At 31.4% G+C, this 27400-nt stretch overlaps 1 protein-coding gene across 4 annotated transcripts in view; it reads right to left on the bottom strand.

The window, feature by feature from the left end:
• The window catches only part of LOC111625518 (dynein regulatory complex subunit 3-like), a 35411-nt gene extending 11209 nt beyond the window's left edge, over positions 1-24202 (bottom strand). Inside the window, exons 1-6 of one of the 4 annotated variants that reach the window (XM_023368676.1) lie at positions 24137-24202; positions 20921-21068; positions 19337-19453; positions 19098-19264; positions 17399-17545; positions 11313-11432 (exon numbers count right to left, since the gene is read on the bottom strand). In XM_023368676.1, the coding sequence (XP_023224444.1) occupies positions 11313-11432; positions 17399-17545; positions 19098-19264; positions 19337-19453; positions 20921-21068; positions 24137-24172 (735 nt within the window). In that variant the 5' untranslated portion in view covers positions 24173-24202. The other 3 variants (XM_023368675.1, XM_023368677.1, XM_023368678.1) reach the window with 3 other exon arrangements.
• Between the last annotated feature and the right edge of the window lie 3198 nt (positions 24203-27400).

Here is a 27400-nt window from a genome sequence, read left to right as displayed (position 1 = left end):
ACATAAAATTTTATTATTATTTTTTTTTTAAAGTACAAATAAGAGTTTAATTCCATAATTAATTGAAATTTCAAATACACTTCTTTAAGCAAAATTATAAAATTAATTGCACGAATGTAAAAAAAGAAAAATATCTTTATGGCAAATACTTACTACTGACAGTCGAGATAATACTTCGAACAATAAAATAATTGAATGTCATAAATTGTTACTTGTGCATATCTTCTTCAATGGAGAAAACTGCTACTACACCAATCCCTAAGGTTATTATTAATAGCCTTTGCATAAATAATTAATGTATATACTTTAATTGTTGAATGAATTAAATAAATTTTATGCCACTTATTATTATTGTTTTTGATATTCTTACTTGATAATTAATATGTTAATACCCTAATTAATTCTCTATCCAAATCCCCAAAGCAGAGAAGAAGATTGGGAACCCTTCTATATCATTTTACATCATAAATTAATAAGATATATATAACTCTAGGGATCTTTATTAACTTTAAGTACCTTTAGAAATTTTATATACTGGAATTAAATATTGTAAATATTAAAATGAAATTGAAGATTGTTTCTATAAATCTATATATATATATATATATTTAACTCTTTTCGCCTTGAGGGCACACCACCAAAAGGGCAAAATAGGCAAGTAAAAAAAAAAGAACTATTGCAGCATCTCTTTTGTCAATAGAACATGTGTTATTTGGAAAACTGAAAAGAAAATAAAAACACAGGGTAGACTGCAAGAATCGCCTGAAAAATACCGATAAAAGATACGTTATAAACCCCCCATAAAATAGATCCAACGTTATTGACAATTGCAATAGATGACGACTTTAAAACTAGTTGAAAAACTTTTATTTTGACCCACAAGTAATCACTATTATTCTATAAAAGCAATATTAAATTCTTTTTATATGTTCTACATCGAAAAATATAGTATTTTACAATCTGTAAATACTCGAAAAATTTTAATGGAAAATAAGATAAAAGAATAAGAAATAGTCAAAAATAAATAGAAGGAGCGAACTATATAACTTATGTTCTTCTCTATCTTTATGTTTTGATACCATTAAAAAGTATAAAAACAGTACTTAAAATATATCTAAATAGAGATTACTTAATTAACATTCTGGTAATGCTTAATTTGTTCTATCTTCGTTTAAACTTGATAAATAATATAATTTATTTTACTATTTATTAAATAAATTCGAATTTAATTTATTCAGTAAAGTATATTAAAATCGAATTTAAAATTGTTTACATATAATGGTAATTATTATAATATTAAAAGTGAAGTTGTTTAATTATTGAAAGATACACCTTTAAATGTATAATAAATATAATTTTAGTTTGTAAAATAATAATTGAAGATTAAATAAATTACATTTTTAGTCGAGAAATTTCGTGTGTTCTGGTTATAAAATTATATTAAAAATATGAATAATGTATATAAAACATAGATAGACAGTGATGGATTAAAATCTTTCGAGGTTCCTAGGTATAGAAGATTGAGGGCCTCTATATAACTTTACATCATAAACTAGTAACGTCTGGTTGTGGTTAATTAATATTTTTATTATACGTGATGAAGGTCTTTATGTCCACTTCAATATCTATTCAGAGACAAAAGATATCTTTCCAGTATAACACGAGTGTATGCATTTGGTGCTTGCTTTGTTCTAGCACTAAGATAACCGAAGGATATCAATTTAAGAGGATTTGGTATAACATATAAATATTATTTGACTGTAAAGGATAAAGACGACATTGTAGAAATTGATACAGAAAAGTAATCCTTTATTTTGTTAAAGAATGTGTTCAAAACGATCGCCTTCAGCGGCAATACAAAGATGTAGATCAGTCTTCAGCTTGTAAAGTTATAATATTTGGTTCCTAGTGCTTTGGTAACGTAATTTTGTTTTTCCTGTTTTCTGCCTCGAGGTCTTATGCAACTCTAATTAAGCTGATGTTCATGACAAAGAACGTTCAAAGTAAACTTGACCGGTTTGCATATATTATTTTAATACATAGTGTACTGGCGATTGAGGAGTATATTAGTACTCGTCGGGCTTAAAACTTGAAAGTTTCGCCGGAAGCATACGAATTTCACTTGAAGACCGCATCCAGAAAAAGGTGTTCATCATTGATGTAGATGGTCGACCGTAGCTATGGATGGCACGTAGCATTCCCAGTGTCACAGTTTCAAATCTCTCCAGTTAGCCAACATCACGCGGCACTACTAGATATGTATCACACATCAATGCTTTTAGGTGTCCCACAGAAAAAATCCTGAGGTCAAGTCAATTGATGGCCTATCCAGCGATTGCCAAACTATTCTGCTAGCCACTTACGAACTGAGAATGAATTGGCGTGTAGTTGTGCCAATGGCAAATCATCGAGCCACTCGTCCACCTTCGTGTTTAAGATGTTCAGATATCGGTTACTATTCAGGGTGCCATCCATGAATCTGAGACCGAGAAGCTGCTTAACCCAAATTCCACACCAGACATTTAGGGTAAAGTGCACTTGATGAAGCACGCTTTGACCAGTGATGTATATTGTAACTTCCATTCCGGGAAAACGGTGCCTCATCAGTCCATGAAATGTGCCGAAGGAGTTGTGGTTTGTCATGCTGTAAATTTAATATCATGTGTATCACTCAAATCGCTGTATGGCATCCCTATACGACAGATAGTCGCGGAATAGGTGCATGTTATGATAACGTAATAGCCAGTGAATTCGTGTCTTTTTATAACTCCAAAATGCACCCTAAAAGGATATTTTTAGCAAATCCAAATATAAAGATAATTTGGGACCCTTACAGAAAATCATTTTCGAGAGTATTTAACATAATTATCATTCTGTTGTCTATGTTGCATAAAAAATGAATTTTGGTTGATAAGAATCATGTTCGTTACTTAAAGTATCCTATGTTGCTCCAGAATTGCCAGAGTTATACTGTATTCTGTTGTAGTACCACACTAAAAGATTTACAAAATATCTTTGCTATCTTCATTTGTTGTACCAAGAGTAGTATTACACGTGTTATAATTAGAGAAAGGTGTTTGAATCCCCAGCTATGAATATTGTTCCAACCGAGAAGCAAATGTTTATCCTCTTAATAAGCCTTTGTGCTGGAAATTTACCTTAAATTTCCAGTACAAAGGAAACAATAAAAGATAGAATGCGTATGATTCAACACGGAGAGATCCAATGCTGCTCAGCGAATGGGTGGAATACTCGTTGTACCACGTATTGCCATGTATTAGGAAGGCAATACGCAAAAGATCTGAGCCAACATGAGATCGTACCTGGCCGAATGTCTGAAAGCTCCTACACTTTTAGAGCTTTAATTAGGAACGTTCTCAGCGTTGATGTAAGTTTAAGTTACTTAGAGGTTCAATAGAGATGAAAGCGGTTTTATGTGTTTACCATAGGATATCCTCTATAGGGCCAGTTTACCATAGGATATCCTCTCGAGAAATATCTACCCTTGGTAGATCTTATATCAAAAGTTTTGCCAGACATTTCAGGGACACAACGTAGGCTGTAGCTTTAACTAACTTGGTGCATAGAATAATATCCTTGGAAATTAGTAAAATAAACTTGACTGAGTCTAAACGAGTTAACTAGTACAATTAATATAAACATTGAATTATATATCACTTCTAAAATCGAACTGATACGTAATCTAATCTATACAAATAAAACGAATTCAGAATGGTGGATGACATTCTCATTCAGTGATTGATTGAACAGAAACAAGTTTTTAAATTCAAAAATTAAATGCAAAATATAAAGTTTCTAATATTTATTCTTTTTTAAATTAATAAATAAGAGTTGTAGAACAAATAACAAATTTTAAAAACTCGTTTCTCTTCATCATATAACTATGAGGTCATCCAGTCTGATTTATTTTTATATAGATCAGTTTACATAGCAATTCAATTATAAAAATGCTATAAAACATGATCAATAATATAATATAATATATATATACAATAAATGCATAATAATAATAATTATATTCTATACAAAATATGAATAGGTCTAAATTTAAACTTTATACTGTTCATTAATATTATATTGTATTTAATTGTTAAAAATTCAATTATTACTTATACATAATATTAAAAAGTTTCTTAAAATGTTGTTTAGATATTGTCTAACACTAAATTTGAGGAATCAGAAATATAAATTAATATAAATTTTATATAATGTATAAAATATATTACAGAGTATAATTATATCATCATCATCAGCAGCAGCAGCACTTTTATGTCTACTGCTGAGTATAGGCTTCCCCAACTTTTCCAAAGTTTTTCTATCCTGTGCCTTTCTTGTCCATTGTTTCCCAGTACATGCATCAATATCATCTCTCTATTGTGTCTTACCCTTAAATGAAGCGAAAGGTTGTTACCCTTTCGCTTCATATGTCGTCATGGTTTCACATCAGGTCTCTTGTTCATTCCCACTTATTTCTCACTACCTTCTTCATAATATCTATCTTTTCTGATTTTTTCCTAATCCAGGTATTTGATTTTCTGTCTTTTCAACTCATACCAAGTATTAATCTTTCCATTGCTTTCTGAGCCACCCAAAGTTTCTTCATATTGGTTGTTGTCAATGGCCCAGTTTTAGATCCATAAGCCATTTTTTGACCAATGCCTTCTATCAAATCCTTTCTTTTTAATGTAGTGGAGATGTCCTGATTTTTGAGGATGTAACTGAATTTACCAAAAATAATTCATCCCATTTTGATTCTTGTCTCTATTTCATTAGTTATTTTGGTTAGGTGTTATAATTTTCTCTGGGTATAATTTAATAATATAATTATATTCATAATTATATTATTAAATTATATAAGAAAGTATATATAAAATATTTAAAATAAAATAAGTATATTATTATTTCCTAAATTAACATGATCTTTATTAGCAAAATGGGAAGTACCCAGTTGCTCAGGGATAGGACAATTATAAATATTAAAATAAACAATTTATTGTAAAAACATTAGTCTGTTAATTCCAACAATTTTTTTTATCTATACTAATATTATAAAGAGGTGATGTTTGTAAGTAAGTAAATAAGTTTGGATGTAGCGGGTAATCTCCGATACTACTCATCCTATTTCAAAAATTCTTTCACCAATATTTAGAATGGAACTTCAAGGTGGACATAGGGGGTATATTATTCCGTTAAACATTCATATAAATTAAAAGATATAATCTAGGTTAAGGCTTTTATGTCCAACAGATGGCGCTACGAGTACAATGCCCTAAGTTTGCTTTTCTGTGAGGCATTATACTTTTCTGTGAGGATGAACTAAAGCAGATCATCTTCTATCTATCTATTTATCTATATAAATAAAAATGTAATGTTCGTTTGTTTCTACCGATTCCTTTGAAATTTTGACACAACACTGCATTCGAATAGGCACGTTTTTATATAATATACATGTCGAAATTCCCCCCACTGAAGGAAGATCATTAGGATTAAGGCTTACCATGAAGAACTTGGCCTCTATTATATTATTTTAGATGTGAGTTTTTACGTTTTTGATTGCATTTTAATAGGGTACGTCAAGAGAATGTACACTAAGAAGAAATTTTTCGAACAATTTCCCCCCACGGGGGAAGTGTTATACATTTATAATAGATACATTTTGAGCCACAACAATGTGTGGTGGGGTCTGCTGGTTAGTTATATTCTAACAAATCCATAAATTTAGTTGGTAATTTCTCAATTAGAATTTTCCTTTAATAATTTTAATAACACAATTTTATAAAATATATAGTTCCATTTTTGATAACTTGTTTAGGTTTTCTCTAAAATCATACATTGTACTTGGTACAGTAAATGATTCTCATATTTCTAAGAATTTCTTACAATCCATTAATAAATGTTTTATTGAGAAATCACTAGAATTACACCAATAGCAATTTGTAGTTAAAAAGTTGATGTATACGATTTTGATAAATAATGAACTTTTGTTCAATTGCAATTGAGCAATTAATCTTTTTACATTGATTCTTATAGATTTTTTTAACACTTCATCTCAACCATATATATTCATTATTTTTATATATCAAGCATGGTAAGTAGATTGATGATTTTTAGTTATAGATTGTAATATTGTTGAATCAAGTAACAATGTATAACTATTTTTCCAATTGTGTATATTATTTTCAAATAAAAGATCAGTTACACAAGTGATTGCAGTATTTTATTGAATTTAGTTTGCCATAATTGACTGGTATTTATTCTCTTTCTTTGCTTTACATTTCTTGATGTAAAAAATTGTTTTCATCATTCTTAATAAAATTTTATTACCTGTTGAAATTTGTTTTAGGAAGAATGAAAATATCCAAATTCAATTAGTCTCATGACAAATAGCATATCCATGATAGTTCTCTCTAACTAAAGTAATCAGCAGAGAAAATAAATGTGAGGCTCTGGACAGGTCCAAACCCTCGCTAAAATTCGCGGAAAATAATTGTTTTAGAGAAAAAAATATGTTAGTTAGAAATAGATTTTTATTATATGAAAACGCAACGCTAACTTTTAAACAATAGAAGAATGTAAGTCCGTTGATCATTTCCGGTTGGAGATCGAATTAAACTTCGATTTTGACCTCTCCCGCGCCCTCGAAAGGTTTCGAATTGTCATCAGGTGACGACGGGAGACCAATCGGAAAGGGGAATCTGAGAGAAAACAGATAAAACCCCGGAAATTCGAGGACGCGACGGCTTCTTCTCCCGAAAGTTCCTAGTGACGGATCTGTTGTTGTGTGTGTGTCTCGCACCCATCTTTGTCTCCATCTCCCGACCTCGGATCGACATCTTTCCCTCAACGGAAGTCGACCGCATTGTCCCTGAGTCGTCGAGACGTGATGGAATTGTTCATTCTCGAACAAGGGACACTCCTTCAAAATGGGACTATCGTGGAACCACAGGAGAGGAAGACCCAGCGACCGCAGCCGACGCAGAACTACCAAGATCGCGGACATCTTGTAAGCTTCTTTCGTGTTTAATAAACGGTTGTGTTGTTTGTAAACGAAGCATCTATCTCTGACTCAACTGCTTCCACATGTCGTTGATTGTTACCACTCGGCAATCCAAACGGCAAGGGAGACGATGACGATATATATCACATATTATCGTTCATCGAGTTTTTTTCTCTCCCCCCTTGGCCCCGCACATAAACATGAAAACATTTCAGATAAAACAAATAGTCTAATCCCCAAACTGGATCAGCATAGTAAATCATTGAGTTTATTAATGAATTATATAATTTTATATGCAAGTGCATATTTGAAATTTTTAGAGCTGAGTACAAATATAACAAGTTATTGGTTATTACCTTCACCTTGTTATTCAGTTTAGAAATGTGATCTAAAGCTGCCATTCCAAGCAAAAGTCATTCCCTGGTAATCAGTTTCCTTTATTATTTGGAGAGGTAAATTATCAAGGTATAACTTGGTTTCTTTTTTCTGAAGTTTTGCTATCATTTCAGAAAATAATTATTTTTGTTTTGTCTCAGTTTATTGTTAAGTGTAATGATTTGAGATATAAATTAAGTTGGTTGATTTTCCTTTGCAGAGATTTTTGTCAGTGCCTTGAAGACAAAATCATCTTCAAATAAAATATAATGGAAAGTTCTGTTAACAGTTTCAATACCATCAGTATGAGTCTCGATAAAGTTAGTTAATGTCAGTTAAATAAAAATTAAATAAATAGAAAGTGGATTGCCTAGGATTCCTCATGATAACATAAGTGAGGAAGATCTGACATTTCCTTGTATGATATTGATACCATATTCTGAGACTAACTTAAGCACAGTAGAGGAAAATTTTTCTCCAGTTCCTTTAATTCTCAAATTTTCAACTAAAAGTGGTACAAATATTATATCAAAAGATTTCTGATATCTATGAAAGCTGTATAGTTTCCCATGCGTTTTTACCAAATCAAGTTGAATTAATAACAACAGAAAAATAGCTAATCTTATATGTCTATTTCTTACATAGAATATTGAAATTTAGATTCTAAACCTATTTATTTAGTTTTGTTGAAATTTTTTTAGCTAAAATTGCCATAAAATATTTTCTTACAGTTGAAAGGAAGAATATTTGTTGGGAATTTTTGGAAGAAAACTTATCTCCCTTTTTAAATATCATATAAAGTCAAATGGAATTCCATGAAGCTGGATAAGAGTATAATAGGATAAGTACTCTTGGTGTAGTAGTTTGAGAAATTTATTCAGAATGTGATCATTACCCAGTAATGAATTAATGCACATCTTGTTAAATGAGTTGGTCTAATTCCTTTATTGTAAAGATGGAATCCAGATATTCATTATTGACTAACCTGAAAGTTAATGATGATTGGATGGGTGAAGTTCTAGAAAAGCATCCATGAAAGTTTAACCATATATCAAAATTTATTTCTGGAAAATTACTGCTGGAGTCAATATTGAAATGAAATTCACAAATTGTTGACTGAAATAATTTGTTATTGGGCTACAATTTAAAAAAAAAATTGTAGACCTATAAATTTCTACTGTCATCCATCTGTCTTTCCTTAATCTTGAAAATGGTGTTAGATAGTAAATCTTTATCCATCAATAATCCAAATCCACCAAGCAGAGAAATAATTACTTAGTCACTAACCACCTTATAACTGCTGAAAAATCTTTATTTAAAGATACATAAATGTTTTCAGTCTTTCTATAGGCCACCTTTAGGTGCAACCATTTTGGAATACTGATCATTGAATGTTCCAAAACAAAACATCATAAAGATAAAATTTTAAAATGTTTATGTTTAAGTAAGTATATTTGTATTCAAATACAATGGTAAAATGTAATATCTATAAAGATATTACACCTTTCCAAAAAGATAAGCATAACATAAAATATACCAACAAAATAAACTAAATATATTTCTTGGCAGTTATAAGGTGGTTAGTGACTAAATATCTTTATCTATCAGTAGATGACTTCTGTGGATCTTTATCCTTCAATGAGTTCAGTTATTAGTTTAGTATTAGAAGGAGTGGAATAATTTCTCCTGTTGTTTGATTTAGTTTGACTCAACAGGTCTTTCACATTTTGCTGAAGATCTTTGTATGGAACCAGGATTAGGTTCCATTCCAAACATGAATAAAAGAGTTTGTATTAGATTAATATTATCTTCTTTTCCTGGTTGAATACATTTAAGAAGCACCATCACAAAGAAATCCTTCATGTCATTGAAGTCTGAAACAAGTGCATTAGCAGCTTTGGAACTCACAAACCCCTTAATTTAGAAAAATTAATTAAATAGGATTTAAAATGTTTATAATCAACTCCTCAAAACTGCACACAACAATTAACACCTCAATACTACTTCCAGCAGTCAAAAGATTTTTTAATACTCTAACGTTTTCGGCCGTCTTTTAGAGGCCCTCTTCAGGATGAAACATTAAAAAACAGTTCTATCTTTTGAAGGATTCTAATAATCGAATACAGCTGTGTTCCGAACTTTTAAATATTTAAACGATGCGTAAGATATAAAAATCGTTACNTGAGAAAGAAATCCCTTAGCTCACAAAAACATGGTTCCAATCGAATGGAAGGGAACATCGATACAAAATCGAATACAGTAAGATATTCGTTCCCATTTAACTTTAAATTGTGGAGTTTGGCGAGTAGTGCGTTGGAATCGGACACAGTCAAGCCGTATGAGTTAAGATGATTTTGCAATAAGTGATGTATACGTTTCTCCAATATGAAAGTGGGAGATCTGGCTTTATCGATCACAGGTCTTAATTTATGCCCGGGTTTGTGTGTTTTGGCAAAAGCGAAAAGGCGGGGGGTGTCAGGGGAGCTAACTACCGCATTTTGAAGGCCTAAGATTGTGGCAAGGCCAGTGCGCGTGAATCTACCGACACGACTTTGCAGCCTCGTTGTCAGCAAGTTGACATTGCGTGTCAACTATATATTGATGTAATGCGCTGACATATGTTGCCCTTAGCATGATGACGACTGCCTTGCTTTTATCAGATTTGACCATTGTGATGTTATTAGATTGGAGCCATTTCTTACTGCGTTTGATGTAACTCCAGAACTTGTGTACTTCGGGTTCCGGCTTGTAACTTTCAACTGCCATCAACGCCTTCCATCGAAGATAGTCCTTGCGGGTGTCCGGAAACTCAATATTTGCTCTGGAAAGTAATTTCTCTATGCTGGGAATGAAGGAAAACGGGTTTGCTGCAGCCGACTGAGGCACAAACATAGGACCAAATTCGAACGCCTTGCGGAAGTAATCTGGAGGAGATATGCTGTCCCAACAAGTTATAACGTTATTGAACTGAGGTTTAGGACGTCGCTTTTGTATTTTTAATATCCAGCTGAGCTTTTTATCATATGAACCCAGGGTTTCCCCATGTTGGGACGAGGCTACTCTTTTACATAGGGCCTTTGACCGACACGACTTACACTCGTTGGAGGCTATTGAGATTTATAGAGAAACCATAAAGGGAAGCTGCATTAACTCCGATTATATTCCGATTCCACAATCGTGGAAATATTATTTACATTGCCACAAGGCACAACAATAATCGGAAGTTTAATTATTTCTAATCTTTCTGCTATGTATAAGAAATCAAAGCGTTTACATCACGCTAATTTTCACAACTATATAATAATATTTGATGTATAGCAGTATTTACACCACGCTAATTTTCACAACTCTACAATAATAATTTATGTATAGCGTTATTTTAAAATAATAATTTTTTGTCTTGTAAGCGTAACGATTTTTATATCGTATGCATCGTTTAAATATTTAAAAGTTTGGAACACAGCTGTATTCGATTATTAGAATCCTTCAAAAGATAGAACTGTTTTTTAATGTTTCATCCTGAAGAGAGCCTCTAAAAGATGGCCGAAAACGTTAGAGTATTAAAATCTTTTGACTGCTGGAAGTAGTATTGAGGTGTTAATTGTTGTGTGTAGTATATCTTTCCAGTTTACGTGTGTTAATTTTTTATCTCCTCAAAACTGGATATACATAATAAACAAACCAATTTCCAGCATAAATTTGTAAGAAAGCAAACATTTTCAACTGTGTTTATTTTCTTATAAATCTGTGCTGAAAATTGGTTTCATTTGCTTTGTTTAAAATGTTTATTTGTGTTACTAAATAATCTTTTGCAGATTATTTTTTATCAAAATATTTTAGAATAAATTCTAAAAATTATACTTTATATTACACAAAAGTATATTTAATAAAATAAGTATATAAAAAATTCAAATATTACCTTATAATAATCTGTTATTTGTTTTTGTTCTTTCTCTTTAATTTCTTGTTGTTCATTATCATAAATTTCATTTAATGCTTCTTCATATTCCAAATGAAATATTCCTTTTGATAAACTTTTCTAAAAACATATTTTCAGTACATGAACAATAATTATATCAAAATTTATATTTAAATTTTCAATATAAATGAAACAAAACAATATTTTTATATCGAAAATTTACTATATTCTGTCAAACAGAAAAGCTATATGAAAAAGTATTCTTTGAATTACTTATACAGGATGATCATAACCTCTTTCAACAAAAAAGAAGACACATCAAGATGAACAATATTTGCAATGGAACCTATGGCTGCATTCCACTCATAGTGCCAGAAAAAAATGAGTTTGAGAAACATCCAGCATGCACAAGTATGTATGAGAAGCACAAGATGCAAATCAAGTCAGTGCATAGATGATTAGGAGCAAACATTTGAAAATGCAGCCAAATCCATTCATCAATAAGGTACCATGATAACATTGCAGGATAATTGACTCATTCATGAAGGGCATGGAGATCTACACATACAAGGAATTGGTAGATATGCATCTGGTTTATGGCCAAATAGGTGGTAATAGATGTGAAGCACAAAAATTGTACTGTGAGAGATTTCTAAATCATCATATTCCTTATTATTCGACCTTCACCAGTGTTGATTGAAGACTGTATGAAATTGGCTCATTGGCTATCTCAATGAGGAATACAGTTGACCCCCCTGTAATACGGGTTCCTATAGTTCGGATTCTTATATGACGGCGAAAAAATTGCGACGGTATCCGTACAAACATGGTAAAAAAAACTCTTATAATTCGGTAAAATGTCATCGGGCAGCCAAACTACTTTCCACCATCCAGCGCCACACTACGGAGAGTTTAGGCTGGTAAATTGAGTTTACTATCGTCTGTACAGTATTATATATAAATTGGGTACTGTACATATAATTATATATTAATTATATATAAATTAGGTACTGTATATATAATTATATATTAATTTAATTTTAACTTAATTTATTGTAACTTTATTATAATTATAATATATACTTTCCGCCATCCAGCGCCACGCTACAGAGAATTTAGGCGAGTAAGTTGAGTTTACTATCGTCTGTACAGTATGTAAATTAGGTACCGTAAATCTAATACAGCACTAATTTTATACATTTCTTGTGAAAGAAACATTTCTTATTCAATGTCCATAAAAATTATTTATATTAATGATGTCTCCAAAGTTCAATGAAGTTTTCGCAGAAAAATAACTTATCAGAAAACGCGCCCACCGTTTGGTGCGCTGCTCCGCGACGAAAACAAGCTTAAGCAATGGCGACGTCGAATGGTGCACACTCGGTAAGTAATCCTACAATTTTTTGTTTATAGCATAGTTTATACGGATTATTCCCAAAAAATTATATGTGTTTTGGAAATGTTGAGTCAAATTAGTCAAGAATCGATTAATTTTATGGAAGAAAACCTTTCAAACAGCCGTAGTCCGTAAACTTCACACATGTTGGGCTGTGATTGGCAAGGTCTCCTAAAACATCAATTTCATAAAAAACGGAACATATCTACTGTGTTATAGGGGGGTCGACTGTATTGTACTGTACAGCTGAAAAATGTGAAGACACCATAAATGGAAGAACATGTCTTGCAGTGATTTGCAGAAATTCCTTCCACAAGTATGCAAGCGGTGGCATCTGAAATGGGTGTTTGTCAAAATTTGGTGTGGAATGTTCTACATGAAGCATGTATGTATCCCTTCCACGTGCAGAAGGTCCAAGCTTTGAACGAAGATGACTATCCCCATCTGGTATGGTTTATTAAGTGGATGTTCCAGATGAATACTGCTAATCTGGGATTTTCACATTGGTGTTATTCAGTGATGAGGCCACATTCACCCATGAAGGCATTTTCAACAGTCACAACCAGCATGCTTAGGGTCAAGAAAATCCACATGTCACTGACCCTCATAAACACCACCAGAGATTTGATCAACAACTAGACAGGTATTCTTGGTGATTGTCTGGTAGGACCTTACCTCTTGCCAGAATGTCTGACCAGTATACTAAGTGTTCTTGAAGCAAGTATTTCCCAGTTTGTTGCGGGGTGTTCTGGTCACTACACAGAGGAACATGTGGTTCATGCATGATGGGACCCAGCAAACTTTTCCACCGAGATTCAATACTTCCTCAATGCAACATATCCTGGGTGATAAATTGGACATGGTGGTCCTGTGGCTTGACCTTCATGCTCCCTGGTCCTTAATCCACTGGACTTCTGGGGGCACAAGAACATTTTGATGTATGTGACACCTGTGGAAGATCTCATCGCAAGAATTGTTGCTTTGGACAAGATTAACACCACATCAGGAGTCTGAGAGAGTGCAACAGTCTTTCATTTTCTGGTATTGGCTGTGCAATGTCGACATCCTCAGATACCAATTTTCAGTCTTTCTCTAATGCAAATGGAAATGTGAAACTCCAAAAGTGGTTAAGTCTCTTTCACTGTTGAAGAATCAACATGGAAATGTAACTTTACTCTTTTCTAACATTATGAATGGAATGTAGCCCTAGGTTCTATTGCAAATATTGTTTATCTTGATGTGTGCTATCACCACTCTTTTTTTATTGAATGAGTTTATGATCACCCTGTATAGTAGCCAATACTCTTCATATATCATTATTGTATTCTTTTCTGTATCTTTTAAAATTTACCTTCACACTATTGTTTATCTTGATGTGTGCTATCACCACTCTTTTTTTATTGAATGAGTTTATGATCACCCTGTATAGTAGCCAATACTATTCATATATCATTATTGTATTATAATAAATTAAACTTACTCTAGTTTGAACACTTAATTCCGATCTTCTAGTCTGTTCTTTCAGTGTCGGTCGAAGTATATTTATTAAATTTGATGCCACTTCCTTCGAAAGCCTAAATAATCTTCTAAAATGTTCTTTGTAAAGATCAAAGGCATCTACTCGTGGTCGAAAAATTCGTTGCCTTCTCAANTATTGTTTTATGTGGGGGTGGCACGTCAGCAGGTACTGCATAAATTTGTGTTCTACTCAAACAGTCCCAGATAATTGCCTGGGCACTTATAATTGATAAAAGCTTTAAAACACATTTAAAATGTTTTACTATAATAAATAACATTTTAGTCTAATATTTCTATATGAATATGTAGCGCAAAATTTTATTATACTATATTGAGTACACTACTTGGGGAAAGCAGATTCAAGTCAGGATATTATCCACAGTGAGTAGCATTCAATTGTTCTTTATGTTTGGAATGTCAGAAGCTGAAAAAAGCATGCTTCTTTGTTGACTTAAGATCAGATTCATTGACATTAGGAATGTTATACAACAAAGTGATTTTTTTTGAAGAAATACAGTGATGAGAAGCTGCTATTTTTCATTTTACTAACATGAAAAAACCTCAGAAAACTCAATGTTGCCAGTCTATTATAAATGTGCAAACCCACAACCAAATACAGTGTTCAGTGGTTTTATTCACTCAGCCACTGGTGGTCACTTATTGGAATTAACAAACTAACATTCATAAATGAAAAAACCCAAGCTGTTAGATGTGGAAAATTAAATAATTACATAGTTTTCACAGTATAACACTTTCAACTTGAAGCATATAAGTGATCTGTGTTAGTATCGCAGTAATTAAACAAATATGCAGTCCCTTGCCAAATTATTAGACCCATCTACTATAATCATACTTTTTGTACTATTTTCTTCTTTTTTTGTAATATTGTTTAAATGATGAATATTTTTTTATGTTATTCTTATTCTCTATTATATCAGAAACACTTCTAATAAATTTTTTTTTATACAGCAACATTGTAAATGTAAGAAAAATCAACTTTCTACTACAAAAAGAGAACTGATAGAGGTTCTTATTAAGGTATGGTACAATATCCCAATGATGACGAGAATAAAATAAAAAATAAAAAAAAAGAGTATTTCTTGTCATATAAAAGCACTACTAGATGGTAAGGATGGTTTTACAAATACTAAGTTTCGTTTTTAATTTTTTTAATTTTATTATATTGAAGTTTTTGCATATAAAAGCTTTCTTTTTATTTAAAAGACAAAATAAATATAAATAGATAGCTATTATTTGTGGATATTTCTAGAACTTTCTTGTTTGTTTCTGGTTATTATTTACTTTATTGCATAGAGGGGCAATAAACTCAGTGGGAGTGGAGGGAGAAGTGTATATAATAGATGGACAGAAGAAAACAAACATTTTTATGTATGTAGAACAGGGGTCGCCAAACTTTTTTGATCGTCGACCCCCTACAACTTTTCAAAACCTCACATCGACCCCACCAAGCAAATAGTAAGAGTTTTTTTTGCTTGTGTTACAAGCAAAAAATCTCTTACTATTTTAATACATTTCTTTTAATTTTACATTTTTTTACATTTATTGTATATATGTGAAATACTAAAATTAAACAAACAGCAGCTTAAAAATGGCTGTAGAGATGCTAATAACATCAGTGTATTGCAAATCAGACACAAGCTTACAAATGCTGCAGATGCTTGACATATACTATATAAGTAAGAACCTGAACACGGACTTGGCAATTTCCGTCTGTCCTCTGTGACTTGAACCATAGCCAATTTACAGATTGATAGGTAGCTGTGTGGCGAAACGCCATATTGAATGCCCGCTAGCCGTAACTCTAGTGTTTAAGATTCTTCTTTGTGTTCTTTGTCCTCTCTTTTCTGGATTTTTCCACCCTTCACTTCCTGTTCGTTGGAGGGGGGCAACACCGTTATGAGAACGAGGCCAGGAAAGGAGTTGGGCCCCGAGGTAAACGGGGGAGACTCATTCACGAAGTAGACGAAGAAGCGAGCGGACGGACATTTAGGACCAGATTCATTCTCGAAGTAGACGAGGAAGCGAGCGGACGGACATCTCGGACAAGATTCATTCTCGGAGAATATAAGGACAGTGGCTGAGTGATTCATCGAGGGAAGAACAGAGAAGATTCCGACCGAGAATTATTTGTATCGTCGAACTGAAATACAGTTTCCCTCTCCAACAGGAAGATATCACATCCAACTATTTCGGGTACCCCCTTTCTCTAACCTTTCTATACGTTTTCCTACCTGTGCTATACTATCATCCTTCCTTAATTTAATGTTAGCTTGTAAGATAGTTACAACCTTAGTAATTAAGTTGGTCATTGTGCTCTATTGTCACGAACCTACCTTCGATGTGTAACACCACATGCATAAAGCCTTTGTTTCCCAATGTACACGTGTGAGGTCGAGTAGGGATCCGATTTACTTAATTTCACTATTACCCCACAAATTTTAGTGGGAGCTTATGTAATTTTCTTTTGTGCACGAATAAATCCTGTATTTTCCCACATTTTTGTTTTTTTTCGTCCTTTCGGGGCTCCGTGCACATTTAATATCTTAACAGCTGTACTATTAAATTCATTGAAACAATATTCAAAAACATAATAATATGTATAGTTTATATTTGTGATTTTTAGTTTCAATTTTTCAATCGACTCCCCAATAATGTTATAGTGATCACTTCGGCAACCCCTGGTGTAGAAGGATAATTGAAGATGCTACTTTCTAAGATGAGTGAAAGAGATAGGAAGATTGCCAGGTGATACACCCAAAGATCATATGAAACTTTGCTGATGAAAAGAAGGATTATCCAACATTGTACTGTACCATTCTTGTTTTCCAGTACTAAAGAATACAACATTGTCAAAATCCATTATTTTGTGCTTTGAGGTATCTCTCCCATATAATTCTTGTCATTTCCCATCTCTCTCGCTCTTATTTGTTTCCTGTAGTTTTAATTAATATAGGTTAAGAAATCATGGGTTTAATGTTTGTCATGATTATTTACAATTGTAACAAGAATCACAAATTTAATTTCTTTTTATATGGCAACCTGACTAAATTAGATTAACTTGTGTCATATAGTATAATCTTAGTCTCTTAGTGAAAACAACAAATGTGTTAAATTAATAATTAACATTTTGTTACTATATTAATTATCATACCTTTTCTTCTGTAACTAAGCTGTAATTTAGGTACATTAAATTTGGTAGCACTGCAATTGTATGAAGTTCAAAGAAATTTTCCTTAGAAATTGGATTCTCTTCAAGATTAAGACAGCGTAGTTTTTTAAACTGTTTTAAATATAGAACCTGAAATACAAATATAAATGTATACAATGATATAAAAATAAAGATTTTAAACAAAAGATGATAATACAAATAAATTACCTAAATTCATATAAATTTTAACTTATTTTATTTTTTCACACATTCAGAATATAAATTTTTTTATATTATATAACACAATTTAAATAATAACTCTAGATAAAAAATTAGATGAAAACATAGGCTATCTTCATTCATTAATTTATTGTATATGATTATACTATTATTTTCTTTTTCATCAAGTTTTAAAACATGATTTAATGAAACAATGTGGAAAACATATGTTAATTAAAAATTCATTATTGAAATAATTTTCAAAAGTAATAATGAAATCTTTACATGCAAGTGTAAAATTGCAATATTTTATTAATGTAAACATAACTATATATTTAACAATGATTTCCTGAAGTGTGACAAATACAAATACAAATAACAATAGTTAAAACACACAAAAAAAAAATAAAAAAAATACAAAATGGATAATTATAAAAAATGTGTGCAGGAAAAACCGTGATAGTAGGTGAATATATCTGTGGTAAACAAAAAATTTGTCATGGTTTTTTTAAAGATGTTCTTTATATATTTAAACAAAAGAAAAGCTGCTGGATGAGATCACAATCACAAGTTAAAATCAATAGATAATCTACATCTTCATATAACCTATACTTACCTTCTAATTGACTTTTAAACATATACTCTGCAAATTATCAGCACAAAATTACATTATTGTTTCAATGTCTAAACTGGAAATTTTAGTTAATTATAGATACAGATTTCATATTGTTCAAGTTCAAAAGAAAAATAAAAAAAATATAATATATTCATGAAATTACAAAAAGAAATTCAAAACAAAAAATCAGTAATATATAAAAATTTTTTTTCAGGAAGCAAGCTTTTTGCTTCTTGTATGTAATTTTCTGTTTCTCATAAGCCAGTTATTCTTAAACTGTGTTTCATGCATCCTTAGTAGTCTGAGTACAATTTTTTGAATACCAACAGAAAATCCTCAAAAGATAATATCATAAAAGAAATATGTACATAAAAATTAAAAATACTATCGTTCTATTTCCATTTCATATATAATCATCCTAAACAACACACACAAAATATTGACAAAAATCTAACTAGGTTTGCCCTCACAGGCCGGTGACCTTGCTCTACTCTCCTTGTAGACTTATACAATGTCAAAGTTCACAATGTTATCTCCAGTCACAGATCAAATTTTAAAATGCTGTTTACATCATGATCTCAATCAAGATGGATTCCATTTGCATGTAAAATATGATTTAAATCAGTCAGATGGTTTTGGAGGAGTAAACTGTACAAACACCAAAGTCATCATTAAGAGAGTTTTGCTTTATTACACTCAAAAAAGATAAATATGGAAGGTCTGTTACAGTTTGTCAATCTTTCTCATTACAAAAAAGTCCACAAATATAGCTTATAGTATGTAATGAAGATTTTACTGTACTGTAAAATAGAAGTTATTTATATATAAAATATGTAAATTAATCTTACTTAAAATCAATAAACTTACATTATTAAAATCACACAAAAGATTGTTTCCAACAGAAAATAACTGAAGATTAACTAATTTTTCCATGTTTTTTAATTTGATAATTTTATTTGCAAATAATGATAAATCTTCTAATTTTTCAAGTTTATCCAAGCCTTTAATGTCTTCAATATTGTTGAAGGATAAATCTATTAAATTGTATTTAAATATTCTTAAATTATATTGATATTTCTACATGTAAAATAATTTTGGTTTCTTACCTAATCTAATTAAATGAACCAATAAGTCTAATCCTTCAATTTCTTCAATAAGGTTATCAGATAAAATTAATTCTTTGAGATTAATTAATGGCCATAAATATTCTATTGTTAATATACCTAAAATTAAAAAAAATGTATTTAAACAGATAATATTCTTTACATTAAAAAATATATAATTAATTAAACACACTATTATTAATCAAAATATTTATTTATAGCAAAAATTACATTTATTTTAAATAAATATTTTTCTTTTTACTGATTTCAATACAATAATAAACAATTAAGAAATTGTTATGAAATTTTATTTGATCCCTAATATGACTTATTAAACCACAGGATGGGTCAAAAGTCACTTAATACCCTTATAAACTGAGTTGGGTAGAAATTTCAGTAAGATAGAAAACCATTGATGATGATATGCCTTGGGGCTTTCGTTTTTATGTATATCAGTTGGATGATTGCCATCTTGAATTAATTTCAGAATGTTTAAATGGGAATGAAGTAATGCAATGTATGAAGTGAGGCTAGAATTTCAAGAAAAAAGCAATGGTGCACTTGTTTTCCACCTAACTTTTATCTGGGAAAAGTTATGAAAAAATGAATCTAACCAACCAACTTTTTCTTTTCCAGATGTGTTAAACAATGCTGAGATGTCTCTGACATACATGCAATAAATCCAGGTCATCCTGATGTCTAGGGAGAACAGTTTATCAATGCCCAGATTATGGCTTATCTTTGACTGATCCAGTCTTTAGCATCGTGGCTAAAATCCATATGTGGCACATTTCAATGCTAGGCGGAATTGGTCTGGGTTGCGTTCTACCTTGTGTTCTGCGTCATTTGTTTATTGGTCAAGATTAACTGAGAAATTGATCCAGGCGAATAATTTACTTTATTTGAATCAGCCACGTGATATTTACAATAGTGTCAAGATATAATACAAATCCAAGAATGGCACAGCTGTCGACTCCAAAAGGTTAATTAACATAAAGTGAAAAGCTGTCTCTCCCCATACTCTGTGGTGACGTCCTCTGACTACAAGTCTAACAGAATTAAAACTGTACAATAAAGTTAATGATGTTCACTGATAATAATCAAACTCTGATCAAAAGCATTTCTTCAGATAAACAATATTTATAACCTGAATTTTACAAGCTTTAATTTTATCCCATATAAATTTTTGTTGTGTAAAATAATCAATTATACAATAAACAATTTTTGCATTTTTTTCTCTTTCATTTGTTTATAGATTTAAGTAACGTTATATGATTACAGTCCAGAATTGCTCAGCTGAGTTAAATTACAAACTTACTACACCTGTGCATTTGCTGAATTTTTTTAACAAACCAGGTTTGTTTAATAAAAAATTCTCTCAGCAAATGCATGGGTGTTGTAGTAAGTTTGTAAGTTATATGATTATTTTGATTTCAGTAAATTTATGTTATTGTATGCATATTATTTCATGTAATTACACAATATTACAGTATAATTAAAAAATATATTATTACTGGAAAAATAAATGAAGTAAAGGTGGATATTTTTCAAAAGAATTAAATTTAAAATAAATAATATATTACTAACTTTTACATTCTAATTGTAGAACTGTTATTTTTGTAAAGTCAATTCCTTCCTCACATAAAATTTTTCTTTCTTCAATGGATTTAGGAAATTGATCTAATATTGCATCAGTCAACATCTTTTTATCAATAACAGATGGCATATTTTCAAACTAAATAAATTAAATAGTCTTATAAATTAGTCTTTATAATTCAAACAGAATCTGTAATTAATAAAAATATATTTTTTAATATATTAATTAAAAAAAGCCATAAAATGCATTATGGCTTCAATAAAATGTATTGTGTTTGATTTTAAGTCAAATATAATATATTTTATTGGAAAAAGAAACAAAATGACCAAAATTTTATTAGAAAATGACAAAAAAGAAATAATTTAAAATACTATACTATTTTTGGTATATTTTATAATTTCCACGTTACAGAAAACATACAGGTATCCCTTGATTAATCCCTCAATGCCATCAAAATTGCATTAATCAAAATATGATATCTATGTTAAGTAAAGACAGCTGATAAAGCCGTGTTAATTAAAACTTCTGCTGCATATATAAAAAGATTGTCGCAATTTAATTTTTCATGTTAATCAAATCCCGCATTAAGCAAGGGATACTTGTATACTTTAAATTTATTATATCTATAAATTTTTATATAAAATTTAAAAAATGTGGTTCATATGAATGAAAAATTAATGTTTTTTTTTCTTTAAATACTAAATTGATTTTTGTGAAAAATTATAAAGAAAATTCAGAAAGGACATTGAGGAAAATTCTATCAATATCCATAATTTACTATGACTAAGCTGACCATACATACCATTTTGAATGGGACAGTACCATTTTTTCCCTCTGTTCTGGCCATCCTGTCATTTTAGTAAAATTTTCATTTTTGTCCCATTTTTTGAAAATCAAAAATCTTAGCTCTCTAGTTTATATATTATATTCTGAACTCGTGATTTGTTAGAAAATGTGTATAGATCAATGGATATAGTGAAAAAAACTCTAAGACTACGATGTACTCATCATCCATTATGAGTAGTCTAATTGTTTTATACACACAGCCTCTTGCTATCTTTTAATGTTCTTATATAAACTTAAGTGAAAAAACTAAATTTTTAAATATGTTTTAAGTTTAACTTATTGCATTAAAAATGCACTTATGATAGTGATTAATAGTTAACATAATATGTGATATTACAAGGATCATTCTCCTTCCCTCACTTTGTCATATTCTAAATTACCTCCTCTCGTATGGACAGTCCTAGCATTCTTTAAATCTTTCACAATTTAATATGTGAACTTTAAAGTTAATGAAATTTGCAAAATTTCTCAAAATTTACTTTTTAATCTGTAAATGATTTCATATTTAGACTCAACAAAATTAATCTATGTTGTATCATATATACAGTAAACAGTCTATATTGAATAGGTACCAATTACTCATTTGCTGTCAGTTGCACATGCCATTTCTGATATTTGAAGCAAACTATCAATTATTTATTTATTCTTTTCAAGTATTGTTACTACATATAAACTATGTCATGCTTGATATATAAATGCCAATAGTTGAATAACCAAAGTGGTTAAGGTATCAGACTACTGCTCTGGGACTTTGGACAATTCTGAGTGAACAACTCTAGAAAATTTACATATTAGTCTGTCAATCAATCCCTGTCCCATTGTAGATCTGGAGAAACCCAAGTATAAAAAAAACTCTCTTAGAGCCAAGGGTATATATATTTTTACTCTTTCTGCTTTTATATATACCATAAATATCTTAATAGTGGTATAACATAGGTATGACCTTATTTATCATGCAGAAAACAAAAAAATAGAAAGATAGAAAGGTTGCTAATGATCTTAGCCAAAATTAATATACTGATTTTTCCCAATGAAATATTAAAATAAAATATTTGTTTAATAAATTTTTAAAATATTGCATAATGTAGATAATTTGCTATTGAATGTGAAATGCAAAGCTATGTAAGTTAATTAACTAGAAACTCGATATATTTTTAGGTTTGAATTCTTCTGTTCTCTTTTTGAAAAATAATATTTGTTTTGTTATTTTTCATGAAGTTGAACATCTTTTCAAAACTATATCATGATAAAATAGACAAACGGAAAAAAAACCTAAAAGTGGAATGATTTGCTACATAAATTATTATTATTATTATTATGTATTATGTTCCAGAAACCTGTCTAATATAGAAACAAAACTTTTTCAGAAACAATTGCCTAACAATCGAATGAAGTGGAATTTTCTACCATAACAGTAGTTAAATTCTAACAGACACAGAACCAATTTCTGGTGCATATAATACAAAAAACGAACACTACATGAATGTTTTCCAATTCCCGAGTTGTTTGGGTGTGACAGAATAGAACCCTATGGAACATTATTGGAACAAATGTCTATTTGTTAAATTTGACTAATATATGAGATTTTGGTGAAACGTAAGGATGGCAACACTTAAGGTTGAGCATTCTGGGTTGTGTTCAGTAATGCAGAATTCTTGCTAAGTCTAGTTATGCTGCAACGTTGAACTCATTTCTAACTACTGCTTGACTCCTCCCATCGCTAGAATTCTAGCTAGTTCAGTCAGCTTCTTTCATCTATGCTAATTTCTACTAGTGATGTCATTGTTTTTGTCTTGTACTATTTGTTACAACAAAAGTTACCTCCATCTTATCTATAGGCTGAGTGGCAGAAAATGTACTTTTAAAATTCAAACTTGCAAATATCTTTGGCAAATATTAGATTTGTTCCAACACAAGTCCTTAAAACTGGCATTCACATTGTTCAGTTCTTGGCTGTAAAATGACATTGCGCATGCCGCATACGATTTCAAATTCAAACCAGTTAGGAACTTGTGTTAGAACACACCTATTGAAAAACGAATGTGACAGTTTCAGTTTAAAAGTTTATAATTTCTATTTTAATTATTTAATATGACAACTGAAGAAATTGAAAGCTCTAAAAAAGAGGAAGCGAACTTGTAAATTTAATAAAGATTGGCTGACACAAAACGAATTTCAAAAACGGTTACCACCTGTTCAAGGCAGTGTTGCCAATTTACGTATATAAATTTTTAACCCTGTCCGGATCAGCAATTTTGAAAAGGTGGCAGCACTAACGTGATAGGAACAAAACAAAATTTTGGGGAATTTGGGACAAACTGAAAAAATTTTTTTATAAAAATATCGAAAAAATGACCTACAGGAATGTTGCCACGTTTAAAGTCTAAGTGCGCCATCTATAATTTGCTTCTTCCAATAGATTTAAAAATTAGTTTCGTATTAATTAAACTCTTATGAATTTTTTGATGTGATGAAACATAAAAAAAAAATATATTCTTGCATATTGTTCGTGTCTTAATTATATCTCATTAGACCATTTATCATTATTTTGTGTTAATTTTTTACAACTAAATTCAATTCAGTAATATAAAAAAATAAAATATTTATCTTATGCGGCGTACGTAAAATCAAAATTAAAATTTAATATATTAGCATATTAATTTTTATCTTAATTTTTATGAGTAATAATAATAATGATAATAATCTATTTATAAAATTTTATATACTTATAAATGCAGTATATAAACGGCCGGATGGCCGAGCGATCGAGGTGGCAGCCTACCGCTCTGGGGGACCCGGGATCGGATCCGAACGGGGTCGAAAAATCCACAGAAATTTTTCGGGTGTGGTCCGTCCGGATCGCATATGTCGGGCCCCGTCCCTCACCACCCATTCACCCCATTGTGGGCCTGGCCGAACCCACAATGGGCTTGCTAGGGCTTGCACAATGGGCTTTTACTCTTCTCGAGAAGAGTAAAAAAATCGTTATAAAGTTTCTAAACAAACGAGCGAAGCCCTCTTAGAACGTGTATATATTCATTTTCGATCGTCGACAAATTCGTCTTAAACGTAGAAAAAGTATTTAATGGATTTATCGTTTACAAACCAAATGTTAAAGTACTTTCGCGTATGTAAATAGCAACTTCATTAGTTTAAGGGCTTGTACACATTAGGCGTTTTGCGTTGCGTTAAACGCGCGTTAGCAGCGTACACACCGAGCGTTAGCTCGGCGTTCGACGGCCGTTTAGTGGAGCGTTAGCACTGGCTCAGTTTGGAAATGGACGTGAAAGTAATTGCTTGTGTGTGCCTCTTCCATCGTCGCTATAAAAGACGATGGCAGAGGCAAAGAGAATTTTGGGTGCACTCAATATTACGAGATAGACTGACGCATGGAATGTTTCTGACCGTAAATAATTAAAAATATAAAAAGTTTATATAACAAAATCTCATAACAGATGGCGTTACACACAATTTTATTTATTATAATATAATTAAAAGTATAAAAGTTATTTTCTAAATAAAATCTCACAACAGCCGAGAAAGTTACGCAACTCATTGCTATTGATAGATTTTCTTAAAAAACAGTTACATTTCTTGAAACGAACGATTTTTTTTTCAGTTTGAATATAGAAAGATCTATATTTGATTATTTCGTGTAAAAATACATACATTATATTTTCTATCGGTCAGGTGAATTCATAAAATTTGCTTATTTAATATACTAATTAACGTTTACGTAACTAAACTATAACACGCATATTTAATATAACCGATGACGTCAGGTAAGCGCTCTTAAAATGGCGTCGGATAAACGAAATATTAAGAAATTCAGTAAAAATTGCGCTGTTGGTCAATCGGAAACTTGGTCGGAAAATACCGGACGAAGGAGAAGGAGGATTTCTTCTAGTTTTGGGGGTGGCGAAGTAAAGATGTCGTTCGATTTTAGAAAATGTCACTTCTAACCCCTTGTGGAGAATGGAAACCTAAGGCGGAGGGCGGTAGGGAGAGTCTCGATTTCAATCCGTCGTCACTCGGGGGATAGAAACGTGAAAAATGCAGATATTTAGCCATAAAATTCAAAAATAATCCATGACGTCAATCGCATTCGAATTCGTTGCGAGCTTTCTAATCTCGCAACAATTGCCGTTTCTATGGAAATGCGTATTGTTGCAACACGATTTTGCGTCACTTTGCACGTTTTTCGCTTGCTGGACGGACGTGTGCGCTCTTTGCTCTTGTTTCTGCTGTGTTTTTTGCCTTTTTTCAGTGTTTTTTGCCTTTTTTACGTGGTTTTAAGACTTGTGGACTCAGACATTACACCAAGTAAGATTTTAATTAGAATTTAGCTAGCTGTAAGATTTTATTTTCGTTTCGTTTAGTCCAACTTTCGGAGACGACATCGGCCGACTCGGACTTTGCATATTTGCGTTTAAATCTGCCGTCGCTTGTGTTTTTCGTTTGAATTACCATCCGAAACGCACCTCTTTCGACTTTTAAACGAGCCGCCACATTGGAAAGCGACCGAAGCGCCGAAAACGATGGACGCAAAGGATTAAGTATTTGTTCATTGGTTTATTTTCGTAATTAATTAATTTAGATTATATTTTATAAACACGGTGAAAGAATAAGGATTATTTGCAAATATCTTATTTATAGAAATTCGATTAAAACTTATTTAATACTAACTCTAAATACGAATTGCGTATCGTAATTTTAACTAAAATATACACTCGAAACCGGATGGACCGAAGGATACACGGAGACCGCATTCCGAAGCATGACACGTTCCTTCGACACATCCGGGACGTCAAAACTTTCTCCCTTTCACCTCCGACTTCTCCATTGAATCTACGTATTAGTTACAACGCTTTTCAATGGCTTACTTTGCGAGAATTAAATTGTCTGCAGCTGTGCGACTTAAAACACAATTTAATACACATAATAGTTATCTATACAGACTGAACACAAAAGAATTCTTTTCCTTAAGCTGTTTGTCTCTTTCCACAACGCGATCTTTTCTGAGTGTAGTCCATCTTCCACACTTACGTAACCCTCTGCAAATGCTTTGTGCCACTTAAACGTTCGTGTCCCGGCTGCGGGCACGTCTTGTATTTTCGTCGACTCTCGTACGGAATTTCTTCGCATGAAACTCTCTTAAATGCCATCGTTGCGGTTAGGTGACGCACGTTAGGGTAAATTGCTCTAGAACGAAACACTCATTATGACTTGGGCTCGAGATCGAGTACCAGTGCCTTTTCGCATGGCTAGTTTGCTGTCTTGTCNAATTGTAGTTTTAAGTCTTCACCCATTTGAATATCGAAATTGGAACATTTAAAACAAATTTAAAGTATTTCATTTTGTTGTTTTTGTTCCGAGCAGTTAATTAATTAATGAGTAATTTTGTCGATTCGTACCGTTTACAACATTTATCAAAGAAACGATGTCTGTTTTTATCTAAACTTTTCCACAAACAAAGCTACCACTCGAATTGAAAAGTCCTCTAAACCTGCTGTCGAGTGAGTCTAGAAAATAGGTCAAATAACTTGTTTCTAATCGCTGTCTACAAGACAGCGATTAGAAACAAGTTATTTGACCTATTTCTGACGTCACGAAGAAATAATCCG

Source organism: Centruroides sculpturatus, unplaced genomic scaffold (assembly GCF_000671375.1).
Source record: "Centruroides sculpturatus isolate CEXI.00-Female unplaced genomic scaffold, Cexi_2.0 scaffold105, whole genome shotgun sequence".
In the NCBI taxonomy this organism is placed as follows: Eukaryota; Metazoa; Arthropoda; class Arachnida; order Scorpiones; family Buthidae; genus Centruroides; species Centruroides sculpturatus.
This window is presented reverse-complemented; position numbering and strand designations above follow the sequence as displayed.